The 17,823-nt window shown below is 41.5% G+C and overlaps 1 protein-coding gene across 5 annotated transcripts in view; it reads right to left on the reverse strand.

The window, feature by feature from the left end:
- Nucleotides 1-769: 769 nt before the first annotated feature.
- Nucleotides 770-17,823, reverse strand: part of KDM2A (lysine demethylase 2A) — a 63,091-nt gene continuing 46,037 nt past the window's right edge. For all 5 annotated transcript variants that reach the window (XM_075176390.1, XM_075176391.1, XM_075176392.1 and 2 more), the window contains 5 exons: nucleotides 14,777-15,363; nucleotides 6,816-6,979; nucleotides 4,186-4,344; nucleotides 3,857-4,072; nucleotides 770-1,922 (listed from right to left, as the gene is read on the reverse strand). In XM_075176390.1, the coding sequence (XP_075032491.1) occupies nucleotides 1,741-1,922; nucleotides 3,857-4,072; nucleotides 4,186-4,344; nucleotides 6,816-6,979; nucleotides 14,777-15,363 (1,308 nt within the window). In that variant the 3' untranslated portion in view covers nucleotides 770-1,740. The remainder of the gene's footprint in view (nucleotides 1,923-3,856; nucleotides 4,073-4,185; nucleotides 4,345-6,815; nucleotides 6,980-14,776; nucleotides 15,364-17,823) is intronic.

The raw sequence follows: 17,823 nt of genomic DNA on the forward strand, positions 1-17,823 counted from the left end.
ATTTGGAATTTGCTTAATCATGAGCAAGCAGAAACATGAGCAACAGTTAGAAGATGTGAATTAAAACAATGAGTTTATGTCCCCTTTACTACCCCCATTTATCTATGATTCACGTTATTTATCCTTTTGTGTTTTAGCAGAGTATCTGTATGTGATTTGCAAAGACAGAATTGTCATTTGTAGTCTGTGAAAAGGCCACTTCCACTTGTGTCAGTTGGAGATGAATTTCTCATCTGAGATAAGGTCTCTTTTTTCAAGCCCCTAAATAAAATACCACAGCAGTGCAGGTCAGCAGCTTGGCTACACACAGAAAACATTGTTGAAGTGATCATTTGTTTCTGGCGATTTAAAGATTGAACGTTGATTTTTTTTCCCCCCCCACTCTTCTTGGCAGTTCATTGGTTTAGCTAATTACACTTGAAATTCTCCTCCACAAAACCGGTAATAAAGGTCAGTGAACAAAAACTGTATATTAGCTTATTGAGAAATAGGTCTGTAATTTCTGAATGAATATAAAGTAAGAGAAATTGTAATGCTCATTGACCTGAACCTTATTTATACTGAATTTTTAATTTTATTTAAAATTCTGAAAAAAAAAAAAAAAAAAAAAAAAAAAAAAAAAAAAAAAGGTATTTTGAACTGTGGGATGCACAGAAAAGCAGTGTTCATGAACCCTTGGTTACTTCCACATGATGAATGAATATATGCTTTGAATAATAATACCTTTACTATATACAGCGTTATTGCAGATCCAAACACACAGACCAGGTTTATATCATAACTTTTGTTTTTAATTGCAAAAGAAACATAGGGAAAGCGAGACCGCCCTCCGCAGAGAAAAATATTATCCAGGCTCTTTTTATACAATCTAGTCCCGGGCCAGGGAAGGGAGCAGCCGACACACATGCCTCCTGTGTGTGAAACATCGGCGTATGTATATATTTATAATATATTTATGTATATATGCACAAATGGCTGCACAAGTGTGTGTGGAACTAATGCATTGATGAGTGCACTTCTGCATCTACGTTCTCTAGGGAGAGGGGCTGGGCACCAAAAGCAACAACCCCAATTTTAAGTTAAAAATAAAAAAAATATAATATTAACTCTCACTATTTATCATGAAGCAGCCAGCACCCTCTCTCCCAATCACACACACTACCCCAAGCGCCCTGAAACCTTAGTTGAACACTCACACATTCTAATGCTAAACAGGAGCAAGACAAAAAAAAAAAAAAGAAAAAAAAAAAAAAAAAAAAAAAGGATGTGGTGTTCAAAAAACAAAACCCAACGAAAACCAGCTGAGCTGCCCGCCCACTCCTCAGTAACCTCTCCATTAACCTGTCTGGTGGAGGGCTAGTCTGTACTCAGGAGCCAAAAACAAAAAATAAAAAACAAAAAAAAGTAGGAAAAAATAGAAGGTGTTTGCTCTGTGACAATGGAGATCCCTGTCCTAGAGGTCTCAATGTCCCAGCCATAAAAAAAGTGCCCAACATGACCAGGGCTGCCAAAGCTGTTTAAATACCCGTTTCAGATTTAGCCCACTTTCTTGCACCAGGAGATTGCCCCACCACAGGCAGATGGGGCAGGATCTTGAGTTGCCAATTATTGCTCCTATTTTGTATCAGATGAAGGTGGGAGAGCTGGAGACAACCGACGAGAAGGAGGAGTGATTGACAGTGTGCTTCCTCCGACACCACGGCATCTTCCTGCCCCACACCTACGACAGACACCCCTGTTCTAGCTAATCCTTTGGATGAGCTTATCATCTGACAAACAGTACAAGGTGCTCACAGACAGGTCCGAGATGAAGCCCTCACATGCTCCGTGTGACACTTGTTTGCAGCCACGAAGGTCGATAAGTGCCAAATTGGAGGCTCGCCGTAAATATAATAGGGACTCATCAGTTACTCCTTTGCAACCTGACAGAGAAAGGGAGGCATTTAGTATTAGGCTGAAAGAAGCTTCTTGTAAACATACCTTTTTTTTATTAACCCGTTTAAAACAAAAACAAGTATAGATTGATGAATAACCAAAGATTAAGATTAAGACTAGTATATAACCGCTGTATTTAACTAGAGAGACCAAATTAACATATGCAAATTGCATATGTTAATTGAAATCAGACAACTCACTCAAGATACAGATTTTGGAATAAATTATTTCTAAAATAAAAGCAATCATGTGGAATTATATAGTTGCAACATTACAATTGCTCAGTAATTTCCAGAGCACACCAAGTAGTCATTTTCATTACTTATTCTACAGTTTCTGTACAATTGTAAATCTCATACAAATAAGAAAACCGACCTTAATCAATGTTTATGATGTTAGTTACGATAAGGATCAATTAGGATATATTGATATGTTTTTTTTTCTTCAATTAATCAAACATGAGGAAATATTTTTTTTTCCATGAATGGTGACAAAGATAGTTTAAAACAAGAGATATAAAAATTCCAAAGAATTGTTATCTGTTTCCATATTTGTTCTAATGTTTCCTGATGTACTTTTTGGTGTGTCCAACTGCTGTAAATGCTATACCAATGTACCTGATCCCCTTATCTTCCTTTATGAAATATTTCCCCCTCCACTTTTTGTTTTGTAAACCCTCTGGTATTTGAATGTTAATACATATAAAGTTTAAAACACAAAAAAACGATAAGAAATATATGGTAGATATAGATTCTATTTTCGATCTAACTAAGGGAAAGCCATAGGTTAAACTTTTTTTTTTTTCTCTCTTTTTTTAATCCTTGCTCAACAATTTTCCATCACTTCTATATTTTATGGGCATACTTCACTGCGGCTGATATAACCAATATTTTACTTTGAATATCAAGTTGAGAAGATTTTATTCTACAATTCATTGTGCACTTCAGGAGTGCCTCCAACTCAGAATATATTTTCTTTTTTTCTGAGATTATACATTATTCTTTGAGAGCACATTATTGTGGGGAAATGGGAACAAAACAAAACACAGCTCTACATTTCTGTTACCTGGGCACATCTCATTAGGGCAATCTGCTTTAATTATTGAATGGTGACAATTTTTAAAATACGGTCCACTAATAGTACAATAGGAACAGCTAGTTCACATTTAAATAACCATAATAAAAAAAATATAAAAAAAAAATATCTTTAGATATCAGGAGGAGGAAACTAATGTGTAAACCATTTGTTATATTGTCTGTCCCTTTCAGAGCAACAGGAAACTAGAACACATATAGGCTAAAAGTAAATCATCAATTCTCAACGCAGCCAGATGCCTGGTCGCAAAACTTTGAAAAAGTCCAAGTCCTCCTCCCAGGCAACAACTTCTCAACAAAATCTGGCATTTAGCATCCATGGAGAAAATTTCATCATACCTTAAGTAAACCCACAAATTCTTCCAAATTTGGGGTGATTGGTTCATCTACAATGGTCCCTTCAGTTCCAATCCAGCACTTGATCAAACCCAGAATTTCTCAACCCTGTGAACAGCTCTGTCTAGGGAGCAGGACGCATAATGCTTTATTAGGCTTGACCTCTGACCGCCGGGGAGCCTAGACCTGGTCTCAACCCGTCCCCCCTTTCTCACGTTTCCACTATTGTATACAACACCACACTCCACAGCATCTCTTTAAGGTTCTTCATTGTTAAATTGTTGCAAAATTCTTCTAGCTGTTTATGTTTTGTAACCACCCCAAGTGAACTTGTTCTCTTTACTCTGTTACCCAACTCACAATGTAATTTGGTGTTGCCGTCTTGTGTTTCAGTTGTTTATCTACCCAATGCATGAAAAATTTCTTCAAAGAAGCAATTGGAAAAAAAAAAAAAAAAGAAAGTAAACCAAGTCAAAGAATTAACGACTTACCTGCCAAGTGAATGTGTGTGAGGGAGCTCCGGGTAGAGGAGCCCACAGCCGTAAGCAGGTTGACAGACTGATCAGACAGCAGAGGGCAGTGGCTGAGGTCGAGCTTAGACAGGAGAGGACAATGCCTGATAATTAACCGGAGCGTGATATCAGAAATATCCAGGCCAGAGAGCCGCAGGTCTGTTAAGAAGCGGAGCTTACTGCGAGAGTCATGTCCTGTAGACACAAAAAAAATAAAAAATATGTTGTCCATAGCTTTTAACCTTTGCAAACATGAGCAAGAAAAAGCAGTCAGAGCACGATAAGTTCTGTGTGGCCCATGCAGTTACCTGGCTTGTCAGAGGCTGGTGTGAGCAAGTCTCTGATCTGTGCATCTTTGATTCCAACAGTCCAGCGTAAATCCAGAGTTCGCAAAAGAGGACAGCTAGAAGTGCTCAGGGCAGAAACTGCAGACCATGAGCAACCTGCGAGGATTAAGTCTTTCAAACCTAGAAGAGTCCAAAGAAAAAGGGACATGGGTGGGGTCTGCTTTGAAAACATTGTATGCAGGTCATAAAATAAAACTAGGTATTTTTCAGTCTTTTCCAAACAGTGAACTGTACAGAAAATACTTTAAACCCTGATGAATCTTTAATTGAAATATGGATATGTTCAGTGAAGCCCATTCCACTCCATCCACCCTCTGCATTCCCTGTGCAACAACAGTCTTTTGCTGCCATTATACAGAGACATTAAGTTACCAACACATGTGCATATCTAGTGGACATGGCCAAAGAGGAGATCCACTTTGAATCTGACCACCAATGAGAGTGAATACATTGGAAAAACCAGATTGCTTTGTACTAGAGCCAAACTTCACATCACACTGAGCCCAGTTATGATCAGCAAATGACTGAACAGATATTCAGCTAGAAAGTCCTAATCAATACCCGATGAAGATCAGACGCTGACTGGAAATACTGGTCTTTTTGGGCCCATACATGCAACGATTTGGGGACAATGTGGTCTTAAACCAGTCTAAAGCTTGCCATACATGCAGCGATTTTTCATCACTTGACCTGTCATGCTGTTTGGAAATGAAACCATTGACACAACTAGGTAGTAAATCCACTTAAGCTCATTACATTTCATGGCACAGAGTATTTGCCAAGATGCCTAAATAGTGGCCTTCCAAGGACATGTTGTGGATCCAGCCTGACACTTAATGTATCTTATATACAGATCTATATATACACACACACACACACATACATTTTGTAACGCTATACTGGTCTTTGCAGAAAATATGAATGGCAAGACCAACTTCCAACACTGAAGATGTAAAGAGCTGTTCTAATTGAATGCCAGTGATACAGCCTTTGCCAGGATAATTTATACTAGAGTATTTGTCCATACTTTTCTGTAAATTAGTTTATTTGCATTACTGAAAGCCAGTACAGACAGAAGCGTTTAGGGCATAAGAGATTCAGCCAATCAGGCTCTAACAGGCTTAACAAGACAGTACTTACCTAAACAAACCAGTTTTTAAAGACAGCAGAAGCTGGTGTAGTAGCTTAAAAATCAATGTGCAAATTATATTCTTACTTTCTTCTAGTCTCAGCCACTCCGATTGTATAATTCACAGAACTCCTTTCACCAATGACACATTTCTCTGCGCCTGAATTCATCAGTTTTCTCTAAAATTAACCTGGGCTGAATCGCAGAAATAATAGAAAACAAAAAAAGCAAACACACCAAACAGAACAAATAAACATGTTCAAGTTCAGGGTAAACTGGGCATAACAGGAGCTGAGCAATGTGTCTTGGATGAAATGGTTCACGTTGGAAGATATGCAATTGGAAAGATCTCCTTTAGAGAATAATGGGAGATGATCCAAAACAGATTGAAATCACCCCGACAGGACACTTTACATGCTGTGATTTGTGGCCCATGGGTGACTGTATAGCTGCTAATGATAAACAAACCCAAATAGTGGTTATGGGGGCAACAGTAAGCTTTCTATATTATTGCAGTTTATGTACATCGTGCTTGCATGTACTACTAACTTTATCTACAACATTCGCCTCGTACAGGGCCCTGGCTCAGAGACTGTCAATGAGCAATGTTTCCCTCTAAAAATAGGCTATTTGGAAGCTCAACTTGCTTTAACAAGTGGAAAAGCATAAATAACCCAAGTAACCTAAAAGCATACTTTGGTGAATTCAGAGGAAATATGGGCTGCAGAAAGGAGCAAGGGTCTAAGCTGGTAATACTTGCAGCAATCCTGACAGGAGGATTACTGTCCAATATGGCCTCATACAAGGGGGACCAAATCACACATCGCCATCACTCCCACTCTCATTGAACTGGCTTACAGGGATGTAGAAGAAAAACAAGGTATTATATAGAAATAAAATGTCAGCTCCACTTGAGCAAGTACTAGTGCTAAAAGTTGAATTAACTTTAACTACATTAAGCAAAATGTATAAACAGTCCCCGGTACAAATCTGGCAGAATCATGCTTTTTTTAAACTCCGTTCTGATTATAGTTGCATTACATGGTTCCCATTTCCTGGTTTGCAATGTGGAACCAAAGCTTATTTTGCTACACAAAATGGGCATAAATAACTATGCTGCAATAGGTTTTAATTATAAGTGTAACCGTATATTTTATAACTGTAAAACATGGGCAAAAACTACCTAACAATCCTGCATCGTTCTGTAGCCAAAAATGCATGCCACTAGCCACGAGGTGTTTTGAGAGCGATACATGTAGCTACGGCTTGCTTTATTTACTGTGCATATTGTAAGTAGGTAAGCAAATTGTAAGGCTGTATTAGCCAATCATTAATCAACAATAGCCATCTCAGACACACAAATGCCCTTTTTGATTAGCAAAAATGAAACCTAAAAAGCCCCCATTACACAAATAATTTTCTTTTGTATAACGTCCCCTTACTCCTCTACACCAGTACTCACCAGGCAACCTGTTAACGAGCCACGTGAGCTGCTTCTTAGACACGTTCGTCCAGCTAAGATCAAGATGCACAGGCTGCCTTTTAATGATACCACTCAGCGCCTGCGGCACCAGAGACTTGCAGCGGCTGACATCAATCTTGGACCAGAGGCGCTTATCACAACCCCTTTAAACACAGCAACAGGTTTTATAGGTCAGTGAATTGTTAAGCATGTCCGGCACCCAAATAAATACATACAGAAATATTTAAAGAGCAAGTAAAGCTATTATTGTGATCTTTTCTGCCATGCTGTCAGTCACTCGGTCTGCTTTATTAGCAAAGTAATTTCCTCCTGCCATGGCAATCTGCTGCAGATAAAAAATAGTGTATGGTGGACTTATTTACTTAAGTGTAAACACTCCGGTTATTTCATGTATATTATTCAGCTCAGTAAAAGTGATGGCGTTTCCGCAAAGAAAGCCTGCCAACCGTCACTGTGGATAGGAGGATTTATAGACAGGAAAAGGGCCAGTGATATAACAACTCAAATGACTGTATTCTAAGCTTTTTGGCCTGCATCAGATCTCATTGATCCCGATCATAAAAATGTGGGAGGTCCCTTAATACAATGCACAGTACGTATGTTTCTTCAAGGTTTCAGGTCACAATAAAATCACAGTAATTTGGACTGAGACAAAACATTCACAGTCTAAAAGCATGATCCTTTACATGAAAGGCCAGGAGCCATGTTCATATATGGATATGTAAAAGTATAGCATGCTTTTCAGAACTAAAGATATTTTAGATGAGGCTTCCTGCTGCTGACTTCCTACTATAATGCTGGATACACACGTTCCATCCAAGACCCAAGGATTAAGATCACTGTCCCATATTGGACAAGATCCACTCCTAGTGTATCTGGGCCTTGTCAGTGCCATGAGAAAAGGACTGTCAATAGTCTTACAGTGGTAATCCCATGACTGCATTTACTAACAAGTATAATAGTCAAATTAATGTCAATAGATTTTTTTTTGAACCTAAGAACATTGATCAAGCAATTATTGTACATGTTAGCTCTTCAAATGAACAGAAAAGACCCCACTGTAAGATTCAAAGTTAGAATACGGAAGACATTTGTTAACATTCTGGACATTTGCAAAATTGTAGAGCAATGTGTACTGTATACTATCTTGCCTTCCCCAGCATGTCAAAAATTAATTTAGAAGTTACTCATATTTCTGTATCAAACCCAACCCACAATCCAAGCCACTGATTTGAATTAACAAATGGCCCTGTTAATATGAAACAGTTTTCTACCTTCTAAAGCGCTTTACATACATAGACAATCAGTAGAAGCCCGCCATCATGGGATCCCTTTTCTGACCCCCGTTCACCACGCACAGAAGTAAACATTATGTCAGACTATTGTATTGGCAAACCAGATATGTTTACTTCCACCCCCTGAATATGACAGATAGCCACAGGTCTATGAATTAAATAAGACTGCCCACATAGCAGCTCTGTTGAAAATAAAAGAAACAAATCTGTCTTTGTAATAAAAAGATGATTTTAATACATACGATAAATCCCTTTCTCCGATTCCATATGGGGGACACTGTTACCATGGGGTTGTATGAGGGAACATGGAGTAGGCACTCAAATAGTTAACTTATTTAACTTCCTGCCGACAAGCTATATCCCCCTCTGTAACCCCGTGCAAGCCTCAGTGTGCAATACAAAAGCCTGAAGGAACGGAACTCAAACACCAGAAGAACAGAAAGGAGGGAACGCAGTGTCCCCCAGATGGAATTAGAAAAAGGGATTTATAAAAAAAAAAAAATCCTCTTTTCTCCTTCATCCTATCTGGGGGACACTGCTACCATGGGGACGTATTAAAGCAGCCTCCTAAGGGAAGGACCGCTCTGACAGTCTGGTTCACAACACTGCATCCCCGGACGCCAGTTTCGGCCGCACAAACACATTAAGTTGACAAAACCTAGTGAAGGTATGGACAGAGGACCAGGTGGCCGCATGACCGAGCTGATCTGCTGAGACCCCGTTATTCGCAGCCCAAGAAACCTCCACTAAGCGGATGGAATGGGTGGCAAAACAACTAGGCGCAGGCCGATCGGAAGTGACATAGGGCTGCTTGATTGTGGATGTTATCCACCTAGTGATGGTCTGTCTAGAAGCCGGCCAACCCCGCTCTGTTGAACCCATTGGTTCTAAGGGGGACCTCTGAAGAATGACCAGAACCAAAGTTTAGGTCCCAGGGAACCGAAGGCGTAACATAAGGGGCTGTATTGCAGGACCCCTTGAAGGAAGGTTCTTGCTTCCGGAAGATTGTTAAAAGTTTTAAATTTCATGGTTTCTTGTGTTCATTATGTATGCTGTACACCAGTAATTGAGCATCAACTTCATTATTTTTTTTCTCCACTATGAAAACAGAGTACCCTGCTGATTTTTTGGCGGTAGTAATGTATATCTTTTTTAAACACCTCCCCAAAATATGGGAACCCCAACGTTGATTGAACCTAGCGTTTTTAATTCTATTCGGAAAACCTGCGTTTTTGCCGTAACGCAAAACGTGAGGCAGATAATTTGGTTTGGATTTTTGGATTCGGGAGTTACCTTAGAGGTCCAAATTTTGTGGCGATTCCTTAATAAACACCCGTGATACTTCAAATAAACAATTTACTAATCGCGATTTCTTTATCCAGTTTAATAAATTGAAAAATCAATATTTAATCAACTAATTGTCAGACAGTCGAGATATTTGAAAATTTTTTAGTTGAGAGGATGTCAAAACAACTATTTCTGCCAAACAAATCTGAGATGGGTGGTGAACATTTAATGTTTTTTTTGGGTGATTTGATGTGGAATGACCCAGCTATTTTCAGTTGGAAAAATATAGATAAAGGCAGACACCTGGACCTTTAGGGACCCAAGTTGCAGACCTGCATCCAAGCCACCGTGAAGAAAGGCTAGGATACGGGAAAGATGAAAACGAGTGGCAGAGGTATGTAGGTATGCCACACTCTAATAAATGCGGCTGAGGTCGGTTTCCTGGCTCGCAGCATGGTGTCTTCCACTCTGAGGCCAGAGGGCTTTCCTCCAAAGACCATGCCATTAAAACTCTCAGGAGGTAGGTGCTGGTAAAGAACCGGGCCCTGCCATAACAGGTCGCCTCAACGGGGCAGAACCTTCTTGGAACTGCTACCTGGCTTAGAATGTCTGTGAACCCTCAGGCTCACCAGAAGCTGCCCTAGAAAGGCCAGCAACTTCTGGGGCTCTGTGAGGGACAGAAAGTCCCTATGCCTGCTCTAGGGGCCCTACATGAAGTAGCGAGACTTGGGAGATTTGTATCTGAAGTGTAAACTTTCATGCCCAGCCATCTCTTGAGGAGAGGTCTGAGGGACTAAGGGAGTGAAAGGAACCCTAGGTTTAGGGGTACTCACCAGAAGGAAGGTACTTTTACCTCCCTTGGCCTAAGAGATATTATCTAACTCTAGGTCAAAAAGGGCTGAGCCACAGAAGGTAAACTCCTCCAGAGATTTCTTTGCCTCTGCATTGGCATCCCAGGACCTGAGCCAGAGTCCTATGGGCTACTATTGCTGATGCTGAGATAGATGAGGAAACTGAGGCTGCGTTTTGAGCAGCCTCATACAGGTAAGGCCTTCATTAAATGTAGAGCCAGGGGAAGAAGATCTGAGTCTGGTAACCCTGCTACCAGCTGGTCAGCCCAGGTCACCATGGCCCGGCGACCCATACTGAAGACAGCATAGGTCTTAGTGAGGAGCCTGCCGTCAGGAAGATGGATTTAAGAAAAACCCTCCACCCCGCGGTCAGTAGCGTCAGGGAGTGCCGCAGAACCCGGCACCGGAAGAGTAGTATGGCGGGCCAGCCTGGCTACTGGCATACCCACATTTGGAAACTGTTCCCAGTGGGCTGTTTCGAATGCCTGCAGGGTATAAAGGACTGTAAATCTGTGTGGTATAACAAACTTACGATCTGGCTGCTTAAAGCTGACTCAGCTATCTCTAAGATCCAATGATGCCTGAAAACAGACAAGACGTTTCCTGCGCTTAAAGAGGCTTTGGTCTGACAGAGGTTCCTCTAGATCCTGTACCAGATCCTCAATGCCCTGACTCGCTGAGGGTTCAGCCATATCACCCGCTGGGGGGGTATCCGAATCCTTAGGAAGCTCACCTTCCTCCACCGAAGACTCTTCTGAATCAGAAAGTGATAGGAGAGAATGAGTAGACCTATGACGCTTGCAGCGTCGTGCTTGGGTTCTGAGAGTGTCCAGAAATCGATTTAACTGTTCCGGTCCTTTGACTAAGGACATGGACCACGCAGGCTCTCCCTGATAGGGACCTCTGAAAGAGGAGGTGGATGACTGACCAAGGTGGCTCTGGTTCATATCCTGCCCTGCTGCTGGTGTCAATAGTGCAGCAGAGAGGACAAAAGGGGCAGGAGCCAGGGGGAGAACCCCTGACGGGCAAGCATCTGAGTTCGTGCCGACAAAGATTACGCCAGTGTTACCGCCCATGCTGGTTCCTCCAACTACTGTGGAACAGAACCCTCGGCCTGTTCACCCCTGGCCCCCGCCTCACAGTCTGCACAAACCACCCGTGTCCGACTGCCCACTAGGAAGCTGTACTTTCTTTACATTTGTTTAAGCAGGTGTAATATTTAGTCCAGGGTGTCTTACCCTTGTCTGACATTGTTATATACAAAAAGGTAATACTTTCCCTCTATTACCAGCCACCTGTCTAGTATAGAAGCAGAGGGTAACCGCTCAAAATAGATTTTTTTTTCATTTTTTTTAAAGAAAAGAAATCTAAAACTTTCTAGAGGGTACTGTTTTGTCTGTGAATTACCCCACAGTACCACACACACACGTCCCAGCGTATACTCTATTTTAGCAAACCTAGGTACAAAAATGTGTTTATGTTGCACAATGTGTACTCTGAAACAAGAGCATACATATGTCCACTGGAAAGCTTTGCTTTACACTTGGTCTTTCCCTTGTTGGACATATAACAAGGTAGTGATTTGCCCCTATTACCTGCCACCTGTCGAGGGAGAAGCAGCAGCCACACCCAGGGATAATTGGGAGAAGGTGTGCTGTTTTTGTTTTTTTCAGAAAAGAAAGAAAAATAACTTTCTTAGAGGATACGGTTTTGTCTGACATTTATATGGTTGGGAAGTACTGTGGTGTATATGTGTATAAACATACACATGCGCCTTGCTTCCAGCCTATGCTCCTATAGCAAACCTAGGTACAGAAATTGTGATTTATGTGGCCCAATGTTTACTCCAAAACAATAGCATACATATATCCACTATAACAATATAAACACTGTGCATGTAATGTGTAAATAATTATAGAAAATGGTACTTATTCCTAGATGGCCAAGGACCAGCTCAAAATGATTTGAAGAGGAGAAAAGCCTGTGCAGCAATGTCCTGTTTTAATTACAGCCTTGGCTGCCTCAATTGTATTTCCCTCTTGTGAACATACCAACTGCTGCAGAAAAGCAGGGAGATGTCTATATCTTCTCTCCCCCAGACTGCTCCTTTCCTCCTTGGCAGTCTGAGAATGCTGACCGAAGGTAGACTTCTCTCTAATAAGGCCATCGGTCTGCTTTTTTTTTTCCCCTTCCTCCAAGTCATCCCTTTATTATTCTCTCTCTATCCATCTATAAATCACAAAACCCCCTTCAAAAAAACGTAGTGCGTAGACCTCAATGTATTATACATGCATCAACTTCACTATATTCTGTATAGTACACAATATGCTTTCCCTTTGCATACAATGCAGCAAGTACAATGTCCGATAGATAGGCAAAGGAAAAGATACTTCGCTTCCTGCTAACACTAGCAGGCAAGAGGGAGCAGCCAACGTGTGTTTGGTTTGACTGCAAAGGTTCCTCCGTGCTCAGCAACTGATTGGTGCCTACAGAAGAAACCAACATGCTGATGAAGGCAGGTGGAGCTTAACTCCTCCCTGTCCATAGACCTTGCCTAGATTCCTTTAATTCTTAAATACCTCCTGTTCTGCGGGGCTTCCAGAGTTAAGCCCGCAGACAGTAGTATACATTCTCTACCCCCCCTAATCGTGTTCTGCGCTCTAGATCCGATCCTCCCCCTGTTGAAGAGGGGACTTGAAACATTCCCAAGATGGGACCTGCAAACACGCTGACTGCCGGCGCTGTATGCCTGACAGAGCAACGCCTGTCCTCAGAATAATATGACCGTAGGTTTTAACCGACAGCATATGTAGGGGAGAGAAAAATGCACTCAGTGAGAACCTCTGCTGTTCTCACGGTGACTGCTAGTACCCAGCCGAACACTGTTTGTTCCAGCACCGCTATTATAAAAATATAAATTAAACTATCAGCTAAACAATAGTGCATCTTTGCAAGAAGAGTACACCAGAGGTCCTTACTCCTCTGGCAATCAAAACACACTGAGGTTTGCACGGGGTTGCAGAGGGGATATAGCCTGTTGGCAGGAAGTTAAATAAGTTAACTATTTGAGTGCCTACTCCATGTTCCCTCATACAACCCCAAGGTAGCAGTGTCCCCCAGATAGGATGAAGGAGAAAAATCCATTTGTGGATCAGACAAACAGTTTGGAGAATATGCTAATCAATGTCTACTATATTCATGCTCAATACTGTACATTAAGGTGATACCAAGACCCTTGCTAGAAAGGACTACCAATCTTTTACCTCAGACATCTCTACAGAACATACATTGTTTAGTAAAAAAAATACCGGCACTACCTCCACAAATGTGCATGTTTTTAGATGTCCTCAAAGAATCATAAGCTACCAAGTGACCCATTTGGAACTTTAAAATGAGTCAGCCAGTTACACAAGTCTGGAGAAAAACACAGGGTCCATATAGCCAAAGTTAAAATAAAATACTTTATTCTGCTTTCTTTTTGATAAAAAAAACCCAAACATTCTATTGATGTACGTTTTCCATAGCAATTAAACAACCATAGCTATGGCTCCTATAGTTTACTGACTGGCTCTTAAATTTAACATTATTTTGTCTAGTCTTCAAGAATATTACACTGAATCTGGAAAACAGCCCAACACTTTGGGGAACCTTTAGAGTAAAATTAAAGTTGACTCATTTGGATGACCATAAAAGCTGTACTTTAACCAGTTGCAATGTATAGGGAATTGGACTGGAGGGATCATAGAAGGAGTTATTATACAAACCTGTCACTTGCTTAATACAGCATATTAATCCCAGTCATGACAAGCCTCACCAACTACAGGGATGTACATTTAACTCAGATAATGGTCTCTGCTTCTGAATAGCCTGTGTAATAAATGGACATATCCTTTGGGAAAAGTCCCAGCCATACCATTATGTGTGAATCAGTGAGAGTCACTTTGCTCCTCCTCTCACTACAGTCCGTGCACGTTTCTGGTCTTCCCTTCGCTGTTTGCAAATATTGGAGGAATAGTTGACCAGATTTCTATACGTAGGGCCTGTATTGTCATGGCCTATTTTATTCCTCTGGCTGTCCGAGTTTTTTGCATGACATTAGGAATAATTAAGAACAACTAAACCATTACTGGGCATGCCAACAGCATGTGGTAACTACATCACATGCACAGTGTTTGAAAAACCTAAATGCCACCTAGCTCCAAGCAAGAAATAAAGCATAAAAGTTGTTATTCCCAAATTAACCAACTAATTGGTTAAATAATGCAAATCTTTTACATGAACAAAACATTTCAGTGATGAAAAGTTGTCCACAGGGCTATTTGAAAGAACTCCCTGTATACTCCTACAGCATATTTATACACTGTCTATTAAGCACTCGTATGTCAAATATCTTTAGTTCTGAAAAGCACGTTTGCATACAGGTTTGTGATTTGACACATTTACAATCACCTCATTATACAGATGGATTTGGATGCTTAGGCCAAATAAAGCATATGCACAAACTCACCACTTGTACCAGGCCTTGCAGACTCTCATACAAACACAGAGCTCCTTTCTTGAGAGGTACTGGAAGACAGATAACCACACATCTTTCTGCATAGACGGCTGATCCTTTTTTTGTCCAGATATTAGACCATTTTCAGCTTCATCGTCGTCATCATCATCATCTTCCTCCTCCTCATCCTCTTCATCCTCGTCGGGTGGCTGAGGAGGAGGTGGGCGGATAGACTGCCGGGGATTTGGTGTAATGGCTTGCAGTTTAGGAACAATAGAAGAGGAACTGAGCTCTTTTGGGGGTCGCTGTAGGGTAACAGTGAGGTAAGAGCCCCGGAGCCAGATGCGATCAGCTTCTGACTGCTCTCGTCCACTCGGGTGATTTTCTTTCTCCCGGGTCAGCTGTCGTCTCTTGGCTCTTTCTTCCCTGCTTGCATGTGTGACTTGTGGTGCTGTTGCAGGTGGTGTGGGGGGACCAGAAGATGGGGACGGTGGTAGAAGGAGAAGTGGTGGTGAAGGGGGACTCTGTCCCAGTGGAGGCCGTAAAACTTTGGCTGAAAAGTGGGGGTCAAACTCACAGTTATCCACAGCCTTTCGTTTCTGAAAATTGGGAGAGAAAAGCAGCATTAATCATGCAGCACAAAAACAAAATAAAGGTTCATTTAGGGTCAGTCTATTGAGTATTTAGAGACATATCACCACTCAGCCTAACAATGTCCACAGAAAGCAAGATACAATGATTGGAAACATCGCAAAAAGCATTCAGTGTCCAATGCTACATTACAAAAACAAATGTACACTTTGTTTTCCCTCACAACATTTTACAGTTTCAGTATAATGTCCTTACAGCTTTTATCTGAAAGGACATTACACTGAAGCTATGAAATGTTGTTATGCTAAGGACACCTTTAGCAATAATTTGTAAAGCTCTCCTTATGAACGAAAAGCTTTCTTCAAGAGATGTTGCTTGGTAAAGGCCTCACATTTAATTTTATAACAGTGTGGCAGCTATCTGTTGAAAAGACTACTACAGTCCACATGGCCCCATTTGCAAAACAGATCTGGCATATTTTCCTTAGAAAGGTAAATTATCAGCTATTTATTCAAGACTTTAGAAGTCTTACAACAAACTGAATATAACTACACATGTTAACAAATAATTTCCTCCCCTGACCAGCACTACTTTTAGCATATACTTTTCTTAAGGCTTACTGCCTTCCTTCCATGCTTTTATTTAAAAAAAGTGCAATATAAAAGGATACCTAATAATGTATTCCAATATTTAATGAGGTACTGTAGTACTTCTGAGTATATGGATACCAAAATGTGTGTAATGTACAGAAAAGGTAGTACTCGAATCCAAAGCAAAAGCAGACAACCTTGAGTCGTCACTGCAGACTCAGATAGGTCTGCCACATTGATCTGAATATTTCTGATGGATAAAATGAAACCTGGATCAAATAATTTTTGAGCCCTACTAAAAGGAGAGGAGAGGATTTTACACTTACGATAAATCCGTTTCTCTTTCATCCTATCTGGTGGACACTGCTACATGGGTTGTGAATGGAGGTGGAGTGGGCACTTAACAGGTTAACTTCGGTAATGTATCAAAGCTGACAAACCCCTCCCCTCTGCAACCCCTGTAGCTCCTCAGTTTATTTATAACACCCCCAAGGAAGGGGAGACAACCAACCAGAGACCACACAGCAGAAGGGAGGGAACGCAGTGTCTCCAAGATGAAATCAGAGAAATGGATTTATCGTAAGTATAAAAATTCTCTTCTCTCTTTCATTCCATTTAAGAGACATATCTATCATCGGGACGTTCTAAAGCAACCCCCTTAAAGGAGGGAACGCTCCGATAGCCTGGCACGTAGAGCACTACTGCCAAAAGCAGCGTCTGCTGACGCAAATACATTGAATTGATAAAATTTGGTAAAAGTATGGACCAAGTACCACGTGGCTGCTCTGCACAACTGGTCAGCTGAGGCCTCATTTCGTGCAGCCCAGGACGCCCCCACTGAACGGGTAGAATGGGCTACAATACAATCTGGCACAGGTCTGTTAGCACTGACATAAGCCTGCTTAACAGTAGAATGAAGCCACCCAGCAATCAATTGCTTAGAAGACGGCCATCCTCGTTTAGAGGAGTCAAACGAAACAAATAAAGAATCCGTACGGCGAATATTTGATGTCCTCCTGACAAATTCTTAGAGCCCTGACCACATCCAGAGACTCCATGGAACCTGTCCCTGAAGACTGTGGGCTATCCTTAAATCCTGAAACCACTATTGGTTCACATGAAAGCTGGACACCACCTTTAGTAGGAAAGCGGGAACTGTTCGGAGAACCGTCCTATGATCATGAAAGATAAGATATGGTTCACGTCATGACAGAGCACCCAATTCTGATACTCTACGAGCCGATGCCATAGCTAGTAGAAATACAACTTTAATAGCAAAGAACCATAATTCAGCGATGCGTAATGGTTCGAAAGGAGGCCCTTGAAGCATATTAAGCACCAGATTAAGATCCCAGGGCGCCGTTGGAGGAACATATGGAGGCTGGATATGTAGGACTCCTTGCAAGAAGGTCCTGACATCCGGCATGTGCCAGGTGCAGATGAAAATATACCGAAAGGGCCGATATCTGTACTGTCAAAGAACCTAGACGAAAGCCTGCATCCAAGCCATCCTGGAGAAAAGCCAGAACCCGTGGAAGACGAAAGGCAGCCGTGTGGCATGATCAGTTTTCACACCATCTGATGTAGGTTTTCCAGATGCGGTGGTAAATATGTGCCAAAACTGGTTTTCTAGACCGAAGGAAGGTGTTCAGTACTCGTGGAGAGAACCCTCTGGTCCTCCACAGGCTGGCCTCGATAGCCATGCCGTTAAATTGAGCCGAGGCAATTCCTGATGTGTGAATTGTCCTTGCTGAAGGTGGTCTTCTCGCAGAGATAATTTCAGACCCAGAATTTCTGCGCACCAAACTCACCTCGGCCAAGCGGGAGCCACTAGAACGACTGGGCGTTCCCCTTGCTTCACTCGGAGGACTCTGGGAA

The sequence above is a fragment of the Mixophyes fleayi genome, chromosome 6, assembly GCF_038048845.1.
Source record: "Mixophyes fleayi isolate aMixFle1 chromosome 6, aMixFle1.hap1, whole genome shotgun sequence".
In the NCBI taxonomy this organism is placed as follows: Eukaryota; Metazoa; Chordata; class Amphibia; order Anura; family Limnodynastidae; genus Mixophyes; species Mixophyes fleayi.